The sequence below is a fragment of the Oncorhynchus tshawytscha genome, linkage group LG08 (genome assembly GCF_018296145.1).
Source record: "Oncorhynchus tshawytscha isolate Ot180627B linkage group LG08, Otsh_v2.0, whole genome shotgun sequence".
Classification (NCBI taxonomy): Eukaryota; Metazoa; Chordata; class Actinopteri; order Salmoniformes; family Salmonidae; genus Oncorhynchus; species Oncorhynchus tshawytscha.
In genome coordinates this window covers 35406948-35429008 of record NC_056436.1, presented here as the reverse complement: position 1 = coordinate 35429008, position 22061 = coordinate 35406948, and the positions used below count along the sequence as shown (strand labels likewise).

General features: G+C 41.4%; 2 protein-coding genes across 3 annotated transcripts in view; both read left to right on the top strand.

Moving 5' to 3' along the window:
* The first annotated feature begins 303 nt into the window (after positions 1–303).
* On the top strand, positions 304–10055 carry LOC112256558 (cytochrome c oxidase subunit 7A2, mitochondrial). Its single transcript, XM_024429878.2, has 4 exons — positions 304–455; positions 3586–3675; positions 9525–9609; positions 9829–10055. Exons 1-4 carry the CDS (start codon positions 438–440, stop codon positions 9882–9884), a joined length of 249 nt encoding a protein of 82 aa, XP_024285646.1. The 5' UTR covers positions 304–437; the 3' UTR covers positions 9885–10055.
* Positions 10056–14623: 4568 nt separating this feature from the next.
* LOC112256559 (collagen alpha-1(XII) chain-like) overlaps positions 14624–22061 on the top strand; it is a 72963-nt gene continuing 65525 nt past the window's right edge. Inside the window, exons 1-2 of one of the 2 annotated variants that reach the window (XM_042325465.1) lie at positions 14624–14804; positions 15815–15923. In XM_042325465.1, the coding sequence (XP_042181399.1) occupies positions 15854–15923 (70 nt within the window). In that variant the 5' untranslated portion in view covers positions 14624–14804; positions 15815–15853. The remainder of the gene's footprint in view (positions 14805–15814; positions 15924–22061) is intronic. The other variant, XM_042325466.1, reaches the window with a different exon arrangement.

Sequence of the window (22061 nt, the reverse complement as noted above, 5' to 3'; positions counted from 1 at the left end):
TTAGATGTTACTGCCAGCCAGCAGCCTACTGAATGTCGGGCCAGGCTTTTCTACATCTACACGTAGAACACACAAATGCACACAGACACATGATGGACATGATGGATATTGATATCTGATAGATGGGAACCGATTGGTGGAGATTTCACTTCAGGACCAATGGATGGCTTAAATATACAAACTCTGCTACCCGGGGCACCGGACCATGCAAAACGAGTTCGCCCATTGTCACTAAATGTAAAATGGTTGCGAGCCTTGTGCTATCGAATAAAGATCAGAGTCCAGCCTTCGGACACCAACCAATGAGCAGCCAGTGAACAAGACCGGAAATGTAGCAATTTTCTCGCCGCAAAGAATTTTGGGATATCACCGGAAGCAGTGGCTAGGTTTTCGAAGTGTCCTTGCGCACTCACCTCGAAATAAACACGTTTGCCAAAATGTACAAGCAACTTATGGTAAGTGTTCAATATTATTTGTTCGAACTTTTCATGGCTAACGTTACTGCAATTACCTGACATCTCAATTAACTAGCTAGCCACATCAGGGTAGTTGGCTAACTAGCTAGCATTCTTAGTCTGCTAATGCTAGCTCTCACCGGTTAATTAAAAATGTATTGATAAAATCAAGGTAGACTTCTGATCTAAACACACCGTATTTTATTGTTAGTTTGATTTGCTACTAACGTTAGTAGCAAATCAATCAGGTCGACATAGTAAAAGCGTGCCCCTTAATCTCAACTACAGTGAACAAGTATTTACAGAAGTGAAAAACAGTGAGGGCAAGTGTAGAGGTCGCATAATGGGCTACTAAAAGTCACATGAGAATAGTCACATTTCCTTGTTTTTTTTAACAATACGTTTTATTTGATCACAAGGTCATAAAGGTACAATCACTATGTATGCAATATCCACATAAATAGTTAGATACATCGGTACCCCAATTCTGATATACCTTCCACCAATCGGTCCCCATCCACACCAGATCTTTTTCAGAACTGTTCTTATTGGTCAAAAGACCAGAACTGGGACACTATTTTTTTTTTTTGAAAGTGAAAAACTGACAAGCTCGTCAAAAACAACCATCGAAGTAGAGCGTTTGATATGACGGCCTGCATATGCGCGGTTTGGGGCGTGACGAACGTTAGACCGGATGACGTGTTTATACGCATGAGTTTCGCTCGCCGACGTTGCCATGACATCGCCTACAAGCGTGATGAGGGATTTTAAAAAATATATATGTTTTTATCTCACACATTTATCAAGACAACAGTCCTGGTCCTCCCTTACTGCCTCTGATCTTCGGACTCACTAAATACAAATGCTTTGTTTGTAAATTATGTCTGAGTGTTGGAGTGTGCCCCTGGCTATCCGTAAAAAAATATATATAAATGAATGGTGCCGTGTGGTTTGCTTATGCAAATATAAGGTGAAATTATTTATGCTTTTACTTAAGTATCAAAAGTCTAAGTAAATTTGAGCAATTACATTGAATTAAGTACCTTTTCCACCACTGAGCAAAAGTAACACCTTTGTAGAGGTCATAGTAATTTCACACCATTTTGTCTCCATATATAATTTTGTCTGCAGGGGATGGTGGAAATAGATGGTTACAAACCAAACCAAAAACAAGGGGAGTAGGGAAGAATCTCTCTAAATTCAGCCTTACATGCTGGTGATTTCTGTCCATCCACACTAGATGCGATCAGGACACGCTGGCTGAAATATCAAAATGAACTCTGAACCAACTAACTGAACAAAAATCTAAATGCAACATGCAACAATTTCAAAGATCATATGAGGAAATCAGTCAATTGAAATATTAATTTGCCCCTAATCTATGGATTTCACGACTGGGAATACAGATATGCATCTGTTGGTCACATATACCTTTAAAAAGATGGGCCTCAGGATCTCGTCATGGTATTTCTGTGCATTCAAATTGCTATAGATTAAAATGCAGTTGTGTTTGTTGTCCGTAGCTTATGCCTGCCCATACCACGCAACGCAGCCGGTGAGGTCAGCGTGTTAGGTTATTCAATATCTTCAGAGTTTGTCTGACCAGGTAATTCTTTCCAAAGGCAGTTGCAAGGGGAGAGCATACGATAGCTCTTAACGATGTGGCCATACAGGATTTGGATTCTACGATTGCCCACTCTGGAGTTAGTCATGAGGATGAATCCAAAACATATTACAAATGTTTGCAGCCCCATAATATTTCTGAAAATTAAGGAGCCCCAAACCCCCTAGTTCTTTTGGTTTTTGCAGTATGGCTTTACGGATTTGTGGCTTTTTATTGTTCCATATAAGCTCTGAGCTCATTGTTTCCAGCACCTTTAAAAATAGTTTTGGGTATAGCAATTGGGATACACTGTGAGAATGTAAGAATTCGAGTTGGATTTTTATAAAATGTATTCAACCCATAACTGATATTGGTAGGGTTGACCATTGTGTCAGGTCTTTCTTAGTCATTTCCAATTGCCGCATGAGATTTTCCTTGAGGTATGATGTTGGCTTAACAGTAATTCCTAAGCATCTAAAATGATCTGTAACGATTTTAAACGGGACATTTTAAGAGTAGTATTAGACAGTAGTCTTTAATTGGGTTCAGTTAACTTTTGCTTTAATTTAGTTTGTATCCTGAGATTAAGTAAAAATGTTAAGGACCAGTGGAATGGAAGCATCCGGTTCTGAAATTTATAAAAGTAAGTCTTCTGCACATACACTGCCTGTTTTGTCCTCTCTTTTCACTCCACTAATATTTTCATTGGCCCGGATTGAGATGGCCAGAGGTTCTATCGCAATGGCAAATAGGAGCCCCAAAAGTGGGCACACTAGCCTAGTTCCGCGTTTTAGTGAGGAAATATTGTGATTGGTGGCCATTCATTCTTACTGAAGCACATGGTAAAGCATACAATACTTTTACCAAAGGAAATGAAATTGCAGCCAAATCCACATTTTCATAACGTTGCAAAGCGGTAATACCATTTTTTGTTGTTGTATAAGTCCGATGGGAACCCGTCAGGTCCAGGTGACTTATTAGTTTGCGTTAATTTAATAGCTTTTCTTTTTTTTATTGGCACTTAGCTCTTTGACAAGTGTCTCTCGAGAATCAAGAGTGTGTAATGAGTTTTTTTTTTTTAAGAATGATTCAATTAAGGGAGTGTTTCCAATAGATTCTGATATAAATTAATATGTTTTTAAACACTCGGTTTATTTCATTGTCACAGGTGGCCATACCATTACTGTCATTTATTTGTTCAATTGTATGCGATGCGGCTTATCGATGTAGTTGTTGAGCTAGTATTTCACTGGCTTTTTCTACCTGATTCGTAATGTTAATGGGTCTTTCTATAAGTAATGGGGACATTGTGTGACATTGGGGCCAATGTTTCGAAATGTTTTGAAACAAAATAAGTGGAATTTAAATACAAATGAACCCATAACAACAACATAACATCATTTAAGCAGGGCTCATCTACTGTATCTAGCAGAAGAAGTAGCTATAGGCCACTAGTTGGTCCACATATTACTTCAGTAATCATTGACAAATATTTGTATCTTTTCCTGATCACCTGTTTTTTTCCAGGGTCTTCAGCAGCTGTCCAGGCGGACTATCTCCAGTAGTGCCCGCAGACAGGTGGACAACATGGTCAAAGAGAAGCAGAAGCTGTTCCAGGTAAGGCCTGGGTCGAGGCAAACGGGTGACGATGCAGCCGAAAGTTCCCCTGAAGAGCAGTAGAAATGTGGAACTGAACACCTGTCTCCCAAAGCTGAAATACTGTTTTCAGAAGTTAACAATTCTATCCTGGTTTAGTTTTATTTACCTAATTTGACAGTCAATATGTGTTTGAGTCTTGTTTGACCAGTATTGGTACGGTAATGCTAAGGTTAAAGTTGGCACTTTATTCCCAGGTTCTGGAAACAGAATCTTGTTTCCCCCTTTTGTAGCCTGAAAGATAAGTATGTGGTTGCTCATAACGTTCACTCATAGTTTGGGCTGGACTAACACATTTTTGCATGCAGTATGATACGTAAACAGGCATCAGCCAATGCAAAATCAGACTTATGATATTGAATGCTTTTCTGATTCTTGTCTAACCTCTATGGTGTCCGCACTCACTCTGCCTTAAAAATCATAGAACTAAAGCAATGACTGCTTCTCTGCAATTTGTTGATGAAATGCATTTTAGCCTAAGAAATTCCTGACCCTTTTAAGGGCACATGTTTATGCTATGTGTTTCCGTTTGTATTAGGTTCAGTTATAACATCTCCCAAGCAGCACCTTGCTCTCCAAGAAGTAGCTAAAACCCATTTTAGTCTTAATTGGGGTTATATACAGTGGCTTTCACCCCCTTAGCATATTTCCTATTTTTTTGCTTTACAACCTGGAATTTAAATTAATTTTGGGGGGGTTGTATCATTTATTTTACACAACATGCCTACCACTTTGAAGATGCAAAATATTTTTTCTGAAACAAACAACAAATAAGACTAAACTATTAATACTGTTAATACTTTGTAGAGCCACCTTTTGCAGCAATTACAGCTGCAAGTCTCTTGGGGTATGCTTCTATAAGCTTGGCACATCTAGTCACTGGGGTTTTTGCCCATTCTTCAAGGCAAAACTACTCCAGCTCCTTCAAGGTGGATGGGTTCCTTTTGGTGTACAGTAATCTTTAAGTCGGACCACAGATTTTCAATTGGATTGAGGTCTGGGCCATTCCAAGACATTTAAATGTTTCCCCTTAAACCACTCGAGTGTTGCTTCAGCACTATGCTTAGGGTCATTATCCTGCTGGAGGGTGAACCTCCATCACAGTCTCAAATCTCTTGAAGACAAACAGGTTTCCCTCAGGAATCTCCCTGTATTTAGCACCATCCATCAGTTCTTCAATTCTGACCAGTATCCCAGTCCCTGCTGATGGAAAAACATCCCCACAGCATGATGTTGCCACCATCATGCTTCACTGTGGGGATGGTATTCTCAAGGTGATGAGAGGTGTTGGGTTTGCGGCAGACTTAGCATTTTCCTTGCTGGCCAAAAAGCTCAATTTTAGTCTCATCTGACCTTCCATATGTTTAGGGAGGCTCCCACATTCCTTTTGGCGCAAACCAAACGTGTTTGCTTATTTTTTTCTTTAAGCAAGGACTTTTCTGGCCATTCTTCCATAAAGCCCAGCTCTGTGAAGTGCTTGGCTTAAAGTGGTCCTATGGACAGATACTCCAATCTCCGCTATGGAGCTTCAACTCCTTCAGGGTTATCTTTGGTCTCTTTGATTAATGCCCTCCTTGCCTGGTCCGAGTTTTGGTGGGCGGCCCTCTCTTGGCAGGTTTGTTGTGGTCTCAAATCAAAGTTTATTTGTCACGTGCGCCGAATACAACAGGTCCTTAGTGAAGTGCTTACTTACAGGCTCTAACCAATAGTGCAAAAAAGATATTAGGTGAACAAAAGGTAAGCAAAGAAATAAAACAACAGTAAAAAGACAGGCTATAAAAAGTAGCGAGGCTACATACAGGCACCAGTTAGTCAGGCTGATTGAGGTAGTATGTAGATATGGTTAAAGTGGCTATGCATATGATGAACAGAGAGTAGCAATAGCGTAAAAGAGGGGGTGGCGGGACACAGTCCAGATAGCCTGTTTAGCTAATGTGCGGGAGCACTGGTTGGCCGGCCCAATTGAGGTAGTATGTACATGAATATATAGTTAAAGTGACTATGCATATATGATAAACAGAGAGTAGCAGCGGTGTAAAAAGGGGTTGGGGGAGGGGAGACACACAATGCAAATAGTCCAGGTAGCCATTTGATTACCTGTTCAGGAGTCTTATGGCTTGTGGGTAAAAACTGTTGAGAAGCCCTTTTGTCCTAGACTTGGCACTCCGGTACTGCTTGCCATGCGGTAGTAGAGAGAACAGTCTATGACTGGGGTGGCTGGGGTCTTTGACAATTTTTAGGGCCTTCCTCTGACACCGCCTGGTGTAGAGGTCCTGGATGGCAGGCAGCTTAGCCCCAGTGATGTACTGGGCCATACACACTACCATCTGTAGTGCCTTGTGGTCAGAGGCCGAGCAATTGCCGTACCAGGCAGTGATGCAATCAGCCAGGATGCTCTCGGTGTTGCAACTGTAGAACCTTTTCAGGATCTCAGGACCCATGCCAAATCTTTTTAGTTTCCTGAGGGGGAATAGGCTTTGTCGTGCCCTCTTCACAACTGTCTTGGTATGTTTGGACCATTCTATTTTGTTGTTGTTGTGGACGCCAAGGAACTTGAAGCTCTCAACCTGCTCCACTACAGCCCCGTCGATGAGAATGGGGGTGTGCTCAGTCCTCCTTTTCCTGTAGTCCACAATCTTCTCCTTAGTCTTGGTTACATTGAGGGATAGGTTGTTATTCTGGCACCACCCGCCAGGTTTCTGACCTCCTCCCTATAGGCTGTCTCATTGTTGTCGGTGATCAGGCCTACCAATGATGTGTCGTCTGCAAACGTAATGATGGTGTTGGAGTCGTACCTGGCCATGCAGTCGTGGGTGAACAGGGAGTACAGGAGGGGACTGAGCATGCACCCCCGGGGAGCTCCAGGGTTGAGGATCAGCGTGGCAGATGTGTTGCTACCTACCCTCACCACCTGGGGGCAGCCTGTCAGGAAGTCCAGGATCAAGTTGCAGAGGGAGGTGTTTAGTCCCAGGATCCTTAGCTTAGTGATGAGCATTGAGGGTACTATGGAGTTGAACGCTGAGCTGTAGTCGATGAATAGCATTCTCACATAAGTGTTCCTTTTGTCCAGGTGAGAAAGGGCAGTGTGGAGTGCAATTGAGATTGCATCATCTGTGGATCTGTTTGGGCGGTATGCAAATTGGAGTGGGTCTAGGGTTTCTGGGATAATGGTGTTGATGTGAGCCATTGTCAACCTTTCAAAGCACTTCATGGCTACCGACATGAGTGCTACGGGTTGTAGTCATTTAGGCAGGTTGCCTTTGTGTTCTTGGGCACAGGGACTATGGTGGTCTGCTTGAAACATGTTGGTATTAGACTCAATCAGGGACATGTTGAAAATGTCAGTGAAGACACCTGCCAGTTGGTCAGCACATGCTCACAGTACACGTCCTGGTAATCCATCTGGCCCCGCAGTCTTATGTATGTTGACCTGTTTAAAGGTCTTACTCACGTCAGCTATGTGATCACACAGTCGCCCGGAACAGCTGATGCTCTCATGCTTGCCTCTGAGCGAGAATAGAAGCGATTTAGCTCATCTGGTAGGCTCGTGTCACTGGGCAGCTCGCGGCTGTGCTCCCCTTTGTAGTCTGTAACAGTTTGCAAGCCCTGCCACATCCATTGAGCATCGGAGCCAGTGTAGTATGATTCAACCTTAGCCCTGTATTGATGCTTTGCCTGTTTGATGGTTCGTCGCAGGGCATAGCAGGATTTCTTGTAAGCTTCCGGGTTAGAGTCCCGCACCTTGAAAGCGGCAGCTCTACCCTTTAGCTCAGTGCGAATGTTGCCTGTAATCCATGACTTCTGGTTGGGGTATGTACGTACAGTCACTGTGGGGATGACGTCCTCAATGCACTTATTGATAAAGCCAGTGACTGATGTGGTGTACTCCTCAATGCCATCGGAAGAATCCCGGAACATGTTCCAGTCTGTGATAGCAACACAGTCCTGTGGTTTAGCATTTGCTTCATCTGACCACTTTTTTATATACCGAGCCACTGGTGCTTCCTGCTTTAATTTTTGCTTGTTAGCAGGAATCAGGACGATAGAGTTGTGGTCAGATTTACCAAATGGATGGCGAGGGATAGCTTTGTACGCGTCTCTGTGTGTGGAGTACAGGTGATCTAGAATGTTTTTCCCTCTGGTTGCACATTTAACATGTTGATAGAAATTAGGTAGAACTGATTTTAAGGTTCCTGGCATTAAAGTCTCCAGCCACTAGGAGTGCTGCCTCTGGGTGAGTGATTTCCTGTTTGCTTATTTCCTTATACAGCTGACTGAGTGCGGTCTTAGTGCCAGCATCTGTCTGTGGTGGTAATTAAACAGCCACGAAAAGTGTAGCTGAAAACTCAAGGCAAGTAGTGGCCTGCAATTTATCACAATATGCTCTACTTCAGGCGAGCAAAATCTAGAGACTTCCTTCGATTTCTTGCACCAGCTGTTGTTCACAAATATGCACAGACCACCCCCCCTCGTCTTACCGGAGTGTGCTGTTCAATCTTGCCGGTGCAGCGTATATCCCGCTAGTTGAATATCCATGTCGTCATTCAGCAGCGATTCCGTGAAACATAGGATATTACAGTTTTTGATGTCCCGTTGGTAGGATATTCGTGATCATACCTCGTCTAATTTATTGTCCATTGATTGCACGTTTGCGAGTAGTATTGATGGTAACGGCAGCTTTCCCTCTCGCCTTCTCCCGGTCCTGACCAGGCATCCGGCTCTTTGTCCTCTGTATCTGCGTCGCTTCCTCTTGCAAATAACGGGGATGTCGGCCCTGTGGGGTGTTTGGAGAATGTCTTGTGCGTCCTCCTTGTTGTAGAAAAAATCTAAATCTAATCCGAGGTGAGTGATCTTCTGTCCTGATATCCAGAAGCTCTTTTTTGCCGTAAGATACGGTTGCAGAAACATTATGTACAAAATAAGTTACAAAAAACGCAAAAACAACCCACATAATAGCACAATTAGTTGGGCGCCCATAAAACTGCTGCTTTTTTTCCGGCAACATTTTACTGCCACCACCAACAGACCTGTACCAGACCAGACCATATTCTTTCCATTTTTAAAAATAATGGATTTAATGGTGCTCCGTGGGATGTTCAAAGTTTTGGATATTTTTTTATAACCCAACCCTGATCTGTACTTCTTCACAACTTTGTTCCTGACCTGTTTGGAGAGCTCCTTGCTCCTCATGGTGCTGCTTGCTTAGTAGTGTTGCAGTCTCTGGGGCCTTTCAGAACAGTTGTTCTGTAATATACTGAGATCATGTGACAGATGTGAAACTTAAAGTCCACCTGTGTGCAATCTATTTGATTAATTATGTGACTTCTGAAGGTAATTGGTTGCACCAGATGTTATTTAGGGGCTTCATAGCGAAGGTGAATACATATGCACCCACCACTTTCCTGTTTTTAATTTTCTAGAATTTTTTTAAACAAGTAATTTTTTTTATTTCACTTCACCAATTTGGACTATTTTGTGTATGTCCATTACATGAAATCCAAATAAAAATCCATTTAAATTACAAGTTGTAATGCAACAAAATAGTAAAAATGCCAAGGGGGATGAATACTTTTGCAAGGCATTGTATGTCCCACTGAATATTTGGGGCTTTGCCAGGTCTAATTATAGTGCTGTGCTGATGAATGAAATGCATCAACAAACATATTCAGGTGGTGCCATTTTTAAAATACCACTGCCACCACCAACAGACCTGTACCCAGGCAGAATCATTTATCTTTTGGTTCATTTATGTTGCTCTAAAGGGCTTGTCAGTTTTCTGAATGCCGGATGATAATTTCCTCTTTGTGCAGGCAAATAACGGGATTCCAGTCCATCTGAAGGGAGGAGCCAAGGATGCTATTCTGTACAGGCTAACAATGGCCCTTACAGTCTTTGGTAAGTGCATTAACCTGAAATTGGGTATGTGAAATTGTACAGCCCTGATTTAACCCACCTTGATTGTAAGTGTTAATGGCATATTTACGGCAGTTGATCAAGTAATCTCATGACTCTAGTAATCTTGACTAGAGTCATGTCTAGTGGAGTCCAATGCCATTTTCACACACATTTCTTGCTTTGCCTGTTATTTGAAAAATCTTTCCTATCTCTTCACAGGAAGTGGATTTGTCGTGTATGAACTCCTCAATGCAGCCATGCCCAAGAAGGCATGAGTGCCCTTGTCCATGTCCATCCCTACATTAATGTTCTCTGTTGTGCAGATATGTATGATCTGGGAGATTATTTGTCCTGTCAATAATGCCAATATGTTTCATGCCTGGGATCAATATTTATTGATTGTACAATTAATGTACCATAGATAATAAAACTACAATACGAAGTCATATCCATGTGTATGTCTTCATTTTAAAATCTCAATACATCTGATGTTGTCATAAACAGACAGCTTTAAAAAAAAATATATATATACACATATACATACACTGCTCAAAAAAATAAAGGGAACATTAAAATAACACATCCTAGATCTGAATGAATGAAATATTCTTATTAAATACTTTTTTCTTTACATAGTTGAATGTGCTGACAGCAAAATCACACAAATTATCAATGGAAATCAAATTTATCAACCCATGGAGGTCTGGATTTGGAGTCACACTCAAAATTAAAGTGGAAAACCACACCACAGGCTGATCCAACTTTGATGTAATGTCCTTAAAACAAGTCAAAATGAGGCTCAGTAGTGTGTGTGGCCTCCACGTGCCTGTATGACCTCCCTACAACGCCTGGGCATGCTCCTGATGAGGTGGCGGATGCTCGCCTGAGGGATCTCCTTCCAGACCTGGACTAAAGCATCCGCCAACTCCTGGACAGTCTGTGGTGCAACGTGGCGTTGGTGGATGGAGCGAGACATGATGTCCCAGATGTGCTCAATTGGATTCAGGTCTGGGGAACGGGCGGGCCAGTCCATAGCATCAATGCCGTCCTCTTGCAGGAACTGCTGACACACTCCAGCCACATGAGGTCTAGCATTGTCTTGCATTAGGAGGAACCCAGGGCCAACTGCACCAGCATATGGTCTCACAAGGGGTCTGAGGATCTCATCTCGGTACCTAATGGCAGTCAGGCTACCTCTGGCGAGCACATGGAGGGCTGTGCGGCCCCCCAAAGAAATGCCACCCCACACCATGACTGACCCACCACCAAACCGTTCATGCTGGAGGATGTTGCAGGCAGCAGAACGTTCTCAACGGCGTCTCCAGACTGTCACATGTGCTCAGTGTGAACCTGCTTTCATCTGTGAAGAGCACAGGGCGCCAGTGGCGAATTTGCCAATCTTGGTGTTCTCTGGCAAATGCCAAACGTCCTGCACGGTGTTGGGCTGCAAGCACAACCCCCACCTGTGGACGTAGGGCCCTCATACCACCCCCATGGAGTCTGTTTCAGACCGTTTGAGCAGACACATGCACATTTGTGGCCTGCTGGAGGTCATTTTGCAGGGCTCTGGCAGTGATCCTCCTGCTTCTCCTTGCACAAAGGCGGAGGTAGCGGTCCTGCTGCTGGGTTGTTGCCCTCCTACGGCCTCCTCCACATCTCCTGATGTACTGGCCTGTCTCCTGGTAGCGCCTCCATGCTCTGGACACTACGCTGACAGACACAGCAAACCTTCTTGCCACAGCTCGCATTGATGTGCCATCCTGTATGAGCTGCACTACCTGAGCCACTTGTGTGGGTTGTAGACTCCGTCTCATGCTACCACTAGAGTGAAACCACCGCCAGCATTCAAAAGTGACCAAAACATCAGCCAGGAAGCATAGGAACTGAGAAGTGGTCTGTGGTTATCACCTGCAGAACCACTCCTTTATTGGGGGTGTCTTGCTAATTGCCTATAATTTCCACCTGTTGTCTATTCCATTTGCACAACAGCATGTGACATGTTTTGTCAATCAGTGTTGCTTCCTAAGTGGACAGTTTGATTTCACAGAAGTGTGATTGACTTGGAGTTACATTGTGTTGTTTAAGTGTTCCCTTTATTTTTTTGAGCAGTGTGTGTATATATATATATATAGCTTTGTATGTATATATATGTATAGCTTTGTATATGACAATAATGTTTTTAGCTTTGATTGTGCACATGAACCAATAAATTAACTGTTCTATGGGAAAAACCCCTGGGCCTGTAGCCTAGTGGTCACTTCTGCACGTGGATGGCTTTCAATGTGCTGTCCTATATGTATGTTCTGCTTTTAAACACTAGAGGGCCTCACTGACCATGAAATGAGTGACATAATCTAGATTTGGTTTAAGAAAACTGGACTGCCCATTTCTACTCTGCGAAGATCCATTCAAAACCTTTACAATGAAAGGCAACACTGCCTCAATAATACTCAAACTGTTCAAGGCTGTTCACATGGCCTACCTGACCTGTAATTACTTAATCAAGCGAAATGGTACTAAATAAGTAATATATTTTATTGTTTGTAATTTTCATTAAATGTAGGACTGTTAGTGTGTTTCAACATCGGTGGCTCAACTTGGTTTACTACAATTTTCAATGCGTAAAAGTTGCCTGAGTGAGCACACCTCGAGATCCACAAGAAAATCCACAGACGGATCTTTGGATGGTAAATTCAACAGATTTTTATTGATTGAACAAATACTTCAAATTAAATATAAAACATATAGTTGACACCTCTTTGACCATTATTTATTTATATATACACTAACGTTCAAACGTTTGGGGTCACTTAGAAATGTCCTTGTTTTTGAAAGAAAAACACATTTTTGTCCATTTAAAATAACAACAAATTGATCAGAAATACAATGTAGACATTGTTAATGTTGTAAATGACTATTGTAGCTGCAATCTGCTATTGCAGCAGATTTTTTTAATGGAATATCTACATAGCCGTACAGAGGCCCATTATCAGCAACCGTCACTCCTGTGTTCCAATGACACGTTGTTAGCTAATCCAAGTTGATCATTTTAAAAGGCTAATTGATCATTAGAAAACCCTTTTGCAATTATGTTATTATGAAAACTGTTGTTCTGGTTAAAGAAGCAATGAAACTGGTCTTCTTTAGACTAGTTGAGTATTTGGAGCATCAGCATTTGTGGGTTCGATTACAGGCTCAAAATGGCCAGAAACGGATTACTTTCTTCTGAAACTCGTCAGTCTTTTCTTGTTCTAAGAAATGATGGCTACTCCATGCAAGAAATTGCCAAGAAACTGAGGATCTCGTACAATGCTGTGTACAACTCCCTTCACAGAACAGCGCAAACTGGCTCTAACCAGAATAGAAAGAGGAGTGGGAGTCCCCGGTGCGCAACTGAGCAAGAGGACAAGTACATTAGTGTCTAGTTTGAGAAACAGATGCCTCACAAGACCTCAACTGGCAGCTTCATTAAATAATACCCGCAAAATACCAGTTTCAATGTCAACAGTGAAGAGGTGACTCCGGGATGCTGGCCTTCTAGGCAGAGTTGCAATAAAAAGGCCATATCTCAAACTGGCCAATAAAAAGAAAAGATTAAGATGAGCACAATAACAGACGCTGGACAGAGGAACTCTGCCTAGAAGGCCAGCATCCCGGAGTTGCCACTTCACTGTTGATAGTCCCACTAAGCGCAAACCAGATTGGATGGCATATTGCTGCAGAATGCTGTGGTAGACACCCTGGTAAAGTGTGCCTTGAATTCTAAATAAATCACTGACGGTGTCACCAGCAAAGCACCATCACACCACCTCCATTCATCACAGTGGGAACCACACATGCGGCGATCATCCGTTCACCTACTCTGCTTCTCACAAAGACACTGCGGTTGGAACCAAAAATCTAAAATTTTGACTTGTCAAATCAAAGGACAGATGTCCACCGGTCTAATGTCCATTGCTCGTGTTTCTTGGCCCAAGCAAGTCTTTTCTTCTTATTGGTGTCCTTTAGTTGCAGTTTCTTTTCAGCAATTCGACCATGGCCTGATTCACACAGTCTCCACTGAACAGTTGATGTCCTTTACTTAAACTCTGTGAAGCATTAGTTTGGTCTGCAATTTTCTGAGGCTGGTAACTCTAATGAACTTATCCTCTGCAGTAGATGTAACTCTGGGTCTTCCTTTCCTGTGGCGGTCCTCATGAGAGCCAGTTTCATCATAGCGCTTGATGGTTTTTGCGACTGCACTTGAAGAAACTTTCAAAGTTCTTGAAATATTCTGCATTGACTGACCTTCATGTCTTAAAGTAATGACGGACTGTTATTTCTCTTTGCTTATTTGAGCTGGTCTTGCCATAATATTGACTTAGCCCTATTTTGTAAAAGACCATCTTCTGTATACCAACCCTACCTTGTCACAACACAATCAAATGCATTAAGAAGGAAAGAAATTCCACAAATTAACTTTTTTAAAGGCACACCCGTTAATTGAAATGCATTCCAGGTGCCTACCTCATGAAGCTGGTTGAGAGAATGCCAAGAGTGTGCAAAGCTGTCATCAAGGCAAAGTGACAACTTTGAAGAATCTCAAATATAAAATATATTTTGATTTGTTTGACACTTTTTTCGTTACTACATGATTCCATATGTTATTTCATAGTTTTGATGTCTTCACTATTATTCTACAATTTAGAAAATAGTCTAAATAAAAACCCTTGAATGAGTAGGTGTCCAAGCTTTATACTGATGCTGTATATATAGTATGTATGTATGTAAATATATATGTATATATAGCCTACATGTTAAGTTCCTTAGGGTTGGCCCATTAGGCACTTGTAACTCATAAGATCAATGTGCCAAATGAATTCAGAAAAGAATGCAGTTTCCAGAAGTCTATTCCCACTTTGGGGGATGTTTCATATATCAAACCATTGCGAGGTTTACCAGTGGAGTTTCGTAAGAGCTTATTGTAAAATGAGAGTTGGGAACAGCCCCCTATTAAGTAGCAGATTGTGGAAAGATTCTTCCCACTTGGAAAGAGACTTTCTTTCTGGAACACATGCTGTTGGATCTTCCAGTAGCCAGCTAGAGAGAAGTGTCCACCCAGAGCTCCTGAAAGTTCTCTATCAGTTTCTAGAAGGGGGAGTCTTCAAGGCGGGTGCACCTACATTTTTTGATTTTATTCTGTTAAGATTGACCAGGTGAGCAACATATTTTCTTTTCTTCTATCTTGCTGTGGGTTAGAAATAATATAAGATTTATACAAAATAAATGGTTTTCAATTAATCAAACATTGTGCTTAGCTGTATGTGCTATATTTATGAGCTTGTTCTAATGAAAGGACTGATTTATTATTTTTCTGTGAATAACTGCCAGACAGGTGAAATAATTTTTTGTTGTGCTTGGTTAGTTCTTCAGCCTGTATTTTTCCCATAAAGGAACATATATGTTGGATTATGACGGTAACCCTGTGTGGAATCAATAAGTATACTGTATTAGAGTATGAACATTGAATTAGAATAGCCTAGCCAAAGTAACAAATAAATTAGTTGATCATTAGTAATTTGCTAATAGGCACATTGTTTTGGTAAAAGTAATTTATACTACATATACTACATTTTTTATTTATCTATGGGCCTGATGTATATTAAGTTGACATTCATGATAGGATATATAAGGGCCAATTCTGAGGGTCTTGGGAGCTAAATGGGATAACTGAATGAAATGTCCTTCCAGTTTCAGTGACACTATATGAGCTCCTGTGCCACTAGGCGGGGTGCACAACCTGTAGGACCAGTAGCCTATTTCTGATATTCCAGGCAGGTTTGCTTTTGACGAAATTATCAACCGTTTTCAATGTTGAGCCTATACGACAGGTCGAATTATGATTAAATGATTTACTAAAAGTACGTGATTTAAAAAAAAAAACCTAATGGTTATTAACGAATAGAGTTAATATAGTTATGATAATTCTTGAGACCGTCATTGTAAATAAGAAAGTGTTATTAACTGACTTGTTTAGAGGATAAATGAAAAAATGTAAAAGACATGAGGTGACAAAAATTAGGTCGTTACTTTTCACTCCTTTGAACCAAATGTTGCCTCTTCAGTCACGTTAATTTAATATATTCCCTTTCAAAGGCTCGTGACTTTTTGCCCATTCTCTTCTCAAAGCTAAACCTAATCGGTTTGAACGCAACTCTCTCCTCAGATTCATTAATGTGCTGCTGCTGACCCATAACTTCTAAAAATGAAGATAAGGCTGTCATTGGCCGTGTCGGCTTTCGTTGCAGTGTTATTCGCCTCCGTTGAAGCGCAAGGTAAATGTGCCTCCCTCCTGCCCTTTTCACATACCCCCATCCCCCACCCCCAACTCTGGCTCGCTTTCTCTCTCTCTCTAGTTGTTTGATATAAACCTACAGGATTTAGGGTATTTATTGTGTGAGAACCATCACATGGAAACAACCATAATGCATTGTACAGTATGATTAATAAAATGATACCCAGTTGTGTGTATTTTACTTGATATGACTTGCCCTGCACCCAGGGGCACCATGCACCCCCAACATCTGAGGGCACAAAGTACATGTTGTAGGGGGTGGTCGGGAGAATTTAGCTGAAACATCTTCTTCCTGGAATCAAGAGACATAATCATTATGCCTAATTTGATGTAAAAAAAGAGAAAGGAATAAAGCTATATTTTCTGCATAGGTTATCTAAGCATACTGCCTTCACCTGTTCAATTGTCATTTTAATAAACTTGTATGCCTTTAGTACAACTGCCACATGGGTATGTAGTATCATTACCCAATAATTAAAGCAATTTTATTCAATTGTGTATCTATTTGTCATTAGAGTTTTGAAAATAACAATCTAAATATCTGTCAATCATTGCATGCATAGCTCTGTCTATTAAATTCAGTGGTTACATTTCCCCAGCCCCTGCCTACATCTTTGCTAAAATATGGGTAAAATAATAGAATATGAGTCTTATTCAGTACATTTAGTAATTGCTTGCTTTTTTAAAGTCTAGCAACCTTGCCAGCAGGCATGCAATTGCCAGCTAAGATAGTTAGGTAAGCTAGCCAAGCTTGCTCAAACTTGATTGATAGGCTGAAATGGCTTCTTGGTAGCTCGTTATGAGGTTGGGAGATTGGTAGCCCATTTATAGATGGGCTACCCACTTGGCTAAATCTAACTTGATAAAATTGCTAGCTAGCTGGCTATAATTACAGCAAAACATTTGTTTTATTTTTAATCAAGAGGGAATCGGCTATCAATATCTTGATCAAATTAATTTACAAACATACCTCCTGTGAGTTCTGCCCACCAATAAAATCAAACTACACTATATATACAACGGTATGTGGACACCCCTTCAAATTAGTGGATTCGGCTATTTCTGCCATGCCCATTGCTGACAGATGTATAAAATCGAGCATACAGCCATGCTATCTCCATAGACACACAATGACAGTAGAATGGCATTACGGAAGAGCCCAGTAACTTTCAACGTGACACCGTCATAGGATGCCACCTTTCCAACAAGTCAGTTTGTCAAATTTCTGCCCTGCTAGAGCTGTCCCGGTCAACTGTAAGTGCTGTTATTGTGAAGTGGAAACATCTAGGAGCAAGAACGGCACAGCCGCAAAGTGGTAGGCCACACAATCTCACAGAACTGGACCACCGAGTGCTGAAGCGTGCAGCGTGTCCTCGGTTGCAACACTCACTAAGAGTTCCAAACGGCCTCTGGAAGCAACATCAGTACAAGAACTGTACATCGGGAGCTTCATGAAATGGGTTTCCATGGCCGAGCAGCCCCACACAAGCCTAAGATCACCATGTGCAATGCCAAGCGTCGGCTGGTATGGTGTAAAGCTCGCCCCCATTGGACTCTGGAGTAGGGGAAATGCGTTCTCTGGAGTGATGAATCACGCTTCACCATCTGGCAGTCTGACGGACAATCTGGGTTTAGCGGATGCCAGGAAAACACTACCTGCCCCAATGCATAGTGCCAAATGTAAAGTTTGGTGGAGGAGGAATAATTATCCGGGGCTGTTTTTCATGGTTCGGGCTAGACCCCTTAGTTCCCTTAGCATTACAGCATACAGTGACATTCCAGAATGTTTCTGTGTTTCCAAGAAATTGACTGGCCTGCACAAAGCCTTGACCTCAAAGCCTTGACCTCAACCCCGTCAAAGACCTTTGGGATGAATTGGAACAACAACCGCGAGCCAGGCCTAATCGCCCAACATCACTAATGATCTTGTGGCTGAATGGAAGCAAGTCCCCGCAGCAATGTTCCAACATCTAGTGTAAAGTCTTCCCAGAAGAGTTGAGTCTTTTCTAGCAGCAAAGGGGGGACCAACTCCATATTAATGCCCATGATTTTGGAATGAGATGTTCGATGAGCAGGTGTCCACATACCTTTGGTCATGTAGTGTATGTGCGTGCAGCGTGTCACTCTAGTCTACAGCAAAGATGGTGGAGAGTATACTCATACTCAGGCCGTTTACCATTGAAAAAAAATGGTCAGTTCCGATCTACTTAAGGGGGGTGCTGTCCCATAGACACTAATGCAATAGCATCTGGGGCTGATCTACTTAGACTTCCATTGAAACAATGAACAGGTTGGTTGTTTATCAGCAAAACCGATGCTCGCGCAACCATGGGACAAAACAGACTGGGTTGGCTTAGATTGTTGACATGTAAACTATATTTAGTCTCCAATGTTTGTTGAAAACACAAATAAATTTGCACAATGATCACTTGTCTCTGAAATACATCGTTACAGTTGTTGGTTAGCTAGCTAACATTTTTTTTTGCCATATTAGCGTTGACATGAAATCAGTCAAAACACCTCCAAACAAGACATGACATCAAGAACAAGACAAAACTATCTGAAATAAGTCACGATTCCCCACATGGTAGTTTCTTGTCATTGTTGGTAGCTATCTGGCCATCCAGAATCACAACAACTTGCAGACTTCTGGCCGAATGAAGCGCCCGCATTGCTTTCGAGACGTTGTCAGCTAACCCATCTATAGATAATGATAGAGAAAACATCTCTATATAGTTCTCATTATGGTGTGTGTGAGCACATGGGCATAGCCATTGAGGCAATCTTCATTTTGAAGTCGTCAATTTTTTTATTTTTATGATTAGGTGATCCCTCCTAATGACCCGGTTGGACATGACTCCAACAGGGTCATCAGGAGGGATCAGCCAATAAAGTTGGAAGTCCCACACAGTTGACTACATTAAAATGGTGGAAGCCCTCAATGGCGCTGCCCATGCTAAAACTGCCTTTTGGCCACTAGATGGTAAATCTTTATTAAGTTTAGTAATTAATTTATGTTTTTTTAGCAGGACAAATCTGAGAGGGAACGTGCCCCTGGGCGTGACACTTCTGTCTACACCTCTTCCCTTTCTCTGTGATGTAATATGATTCTAGGATTCCCATTCTAGGATTCCCATTCTAGGAGTCCCATTCTAGGAGTCCCATTCTAGGAGTCCCATTCTAGAACTTATTTCAGGATAATTACAATTTGATTAATTTATTTGACATTTAGTCCATCTTGGTATATATATATATATTACACATATACTGTGTGTATATGTATATATATATATATATTCTCAATTTATTTTTTTAAATGTAATATCCCAAATTTTGGAAATGTTTCCAACTTTACCAATGAGAAAACTCATGTTCTCGCTGGACTGAATCCTAACTTGAGAAAATTGAAGTGACTCATGTTGTCAACTGTAATAGTTGGATCTGACTCTTACAGATTGATGTCAGTGTCTTCACAAGGCCAGGTAACAATGTGTTACCTTAGTCTTATTGATGTTATTGTTTGGTAGAAGAATCCAGAACCCAATAGTCGGCCCTTTAAAAATTGGATAGGATTTATTTTTTTTATCTTCCCAATTTTGTTTTCTCAAACAAAAATTAAGTAAAGTAAAACTACAATTATTTCATGGTTTAGCTATCCCCCTCTGTAATTATGTTGTTACATTGACGTTACGGTAGCTGTTCTAGATTTTATTGTTTCTCATATTTCAATATCCAAACAAAATTAGTGGTCTTGATCATTTGTAGAAATGTGACATCATAGTTTCAATATCCTTGATGTTCAAAAACTGGAGCATTCAATTGTTCCCTTTTTTGCCCTGAAAGCTTTTTGGGGGAGTCCAATGTCTACTCCCATATATCTTCACTAACGGAATGGAAAGATGTAATATGAGAATCGCTAATTAATGCTCAGACAGGGCAAAGACAAAGAGCCTTTTTAGTCTTTTTACGGACATTCTCAAAAACGCTGAGTTGCAATCCATATAGAAAGTTAATATGCAGAAATGTTCAATGTCAGCACATGTTGCGGAATTACTTTGGCATCTGTTCTGCCTTTTTGGGAGAGTCAGAACTCTTTCTTTGACTGGCTGGCCTGGCAGTAGAGCAGGCCAGGATGAATGGCTGACTGGCCGCAGACTGAGCTTACTGACAGTAGCCAAAGTCTGGCCATGGGTAAGGCAGAGGTGTCCTCTGGTCGGGCAGGGTGCTGTGATATGCATCCACACCTGGCAGAGGGAACGAGTCTGAAAAGTTATCTGCTAATGTTTATTCTGATTATTTTATATCTTCAATGTATTTTTTTTCAATATCTTGTTTTAGAAAATTACATTAAAACGCAACATGAGAAGACTGAAAATAAAATGTGTGACGTAACAACTCTGTCATGAATGATTCCAACTACTTGCGACTTTTTGTACAACAATGATCAAACACCTTGAGTGAGGTGACACAGCTCTTTGCTCTTGTGAGTGAAGACAATCTCCCTACCCAACTTTCCTCCCCACTGCCCCTCCCAACCCCCAAGTGGGTATGTTGATTCTTGTTCGAGAGACTTTGTTGGAGAGGAGGGCAGCTTACCCGGGCCCCCTAAATTGATGTGGCAGGTTGGTGATCCTCCTTTACCGTGTACCAATACCAGCTTGGCTCAGGTCCTAGATGTTGTCTGCCTGTACATTCAGTGTGTCCTGAGCTGTGGCTTGTCTCAGCAGGTATTTTACAGTGATATTCTTGCATCCCATCCCAATGCCCCTCCTCAGCAGCTTGCATGCCGTGCACTCGCTGACATAGTCTGAAAGGCCAGCCTTTGTATGTATGTCTTCATCACATCCTCATCATCATCCTGGACTATAGTATGTAGCCTATGATAAGTAAATATACAGCCATAGGCTACAGGAAGAATAGAAACTCATACATCACCTCATAGATATTAAGAATTTCTTATATTCTACGCAGTTAAAGCTTGTTATGCTGTTTACCCTTAAGTACAAGCTTGTCTGTCCAAAACAAACAATAGTACTTTTTAAACACTTTGTTTCCACTCTTCTTTAACTGCACTCACATAAAGGTGAAAGGTCAGCCAACACTGATCTAAATAGGTTGCATGTGAAACCCCAATGAGGAAGAATATCATTGTAAAATACATTTATTGTCTCTCTGTGTGGTCCCTCGTGTACATGGAAACACTTTCACCCAATTTGTCAAGTTGTTCTGAACAACTTTCTCATGTACACATGCATGGTGCCGTGGCAACCTGCTCAATGTGGACACGCGTGTTGTCGGACTGCATCTGTCACAGTTTTTGTTTGTTTATTTTGAATGTGTACACTATTTTTCCTCTGTATCTTAACTCTCTCTTCATTTTGACTGTGTGCGCAGTGTGCCTTCACCTCATGCCATCTTGTGCACTCTGTCAATGAAAAGAACATACACAACAGTCTCCTGTGACACATTGTGTATTCTTTTTGCAAGGTTTGCAATGGATCTATGCCAAAGACTTGTGCTTGAGTCTCGCTCTCTCTCTCTCTCTCTCTCTCTCTCTATATATATATATATATACATAAACACTTCATTTTGTCAAAATATGTATTTTTATTTATTTAAACAGGGAAATCCCATTGAGGCCTCTTTTACAAGGGTGCCCCACACACAATCATACAAAATCACAATATTTACAATTCCAACACAATAAAAGCATACAATATTTACAAGTAATTTAAGATAAGTAACTTACAAAACACCATCATGAAAAACAAACACATTCCTCAGTAAAAAAAAGTAATCAACCAGCTATCTGAACTGCTCTAGCAAAACATCCAACTTTAGAGTATATATATAATATTGGGTGTTAAATTCAGCAAACGCCACCCTCAACATTACCTGGCAATCTTGACTCCATTGTATAATCAATAACGTTGGAAGGAAAATGTTGCTGTAATTATGTGTTGTTCATGTCAACGTGTTGGTGCTGGTTGGTTGGGCATGCGTGGTAAGGACTGCACTCAGCATGTATTGGATGGTTCACTCAATGTTTGCACTCAGGGGAGTTTTGTGTGGAGTTGGTCTGTATTAATGTTGTGTACTCCAGACTTCCGGTGCTTGA

Excerpts from the sequence above, each read along its gene's own strand:
- LOC112256558 (XM_024429878.2), top strand. Across the intron at positions 3,676-9,524 it reads AGAAGCAGAAGCTGTTCCAG|GCAAATAACGGGATTCCAGT; the intron begins GTAAGGCCTGGG and ends CTCTTTGTGCAG. Across the intron at positions 9,610-9,828 it reads AATGGCCCTTACAGTCTTTG|GAAGTGGATTTGTCGTGTAT; the intron begins GTAAGTGCATTA and ends ATCTCTTCACAG.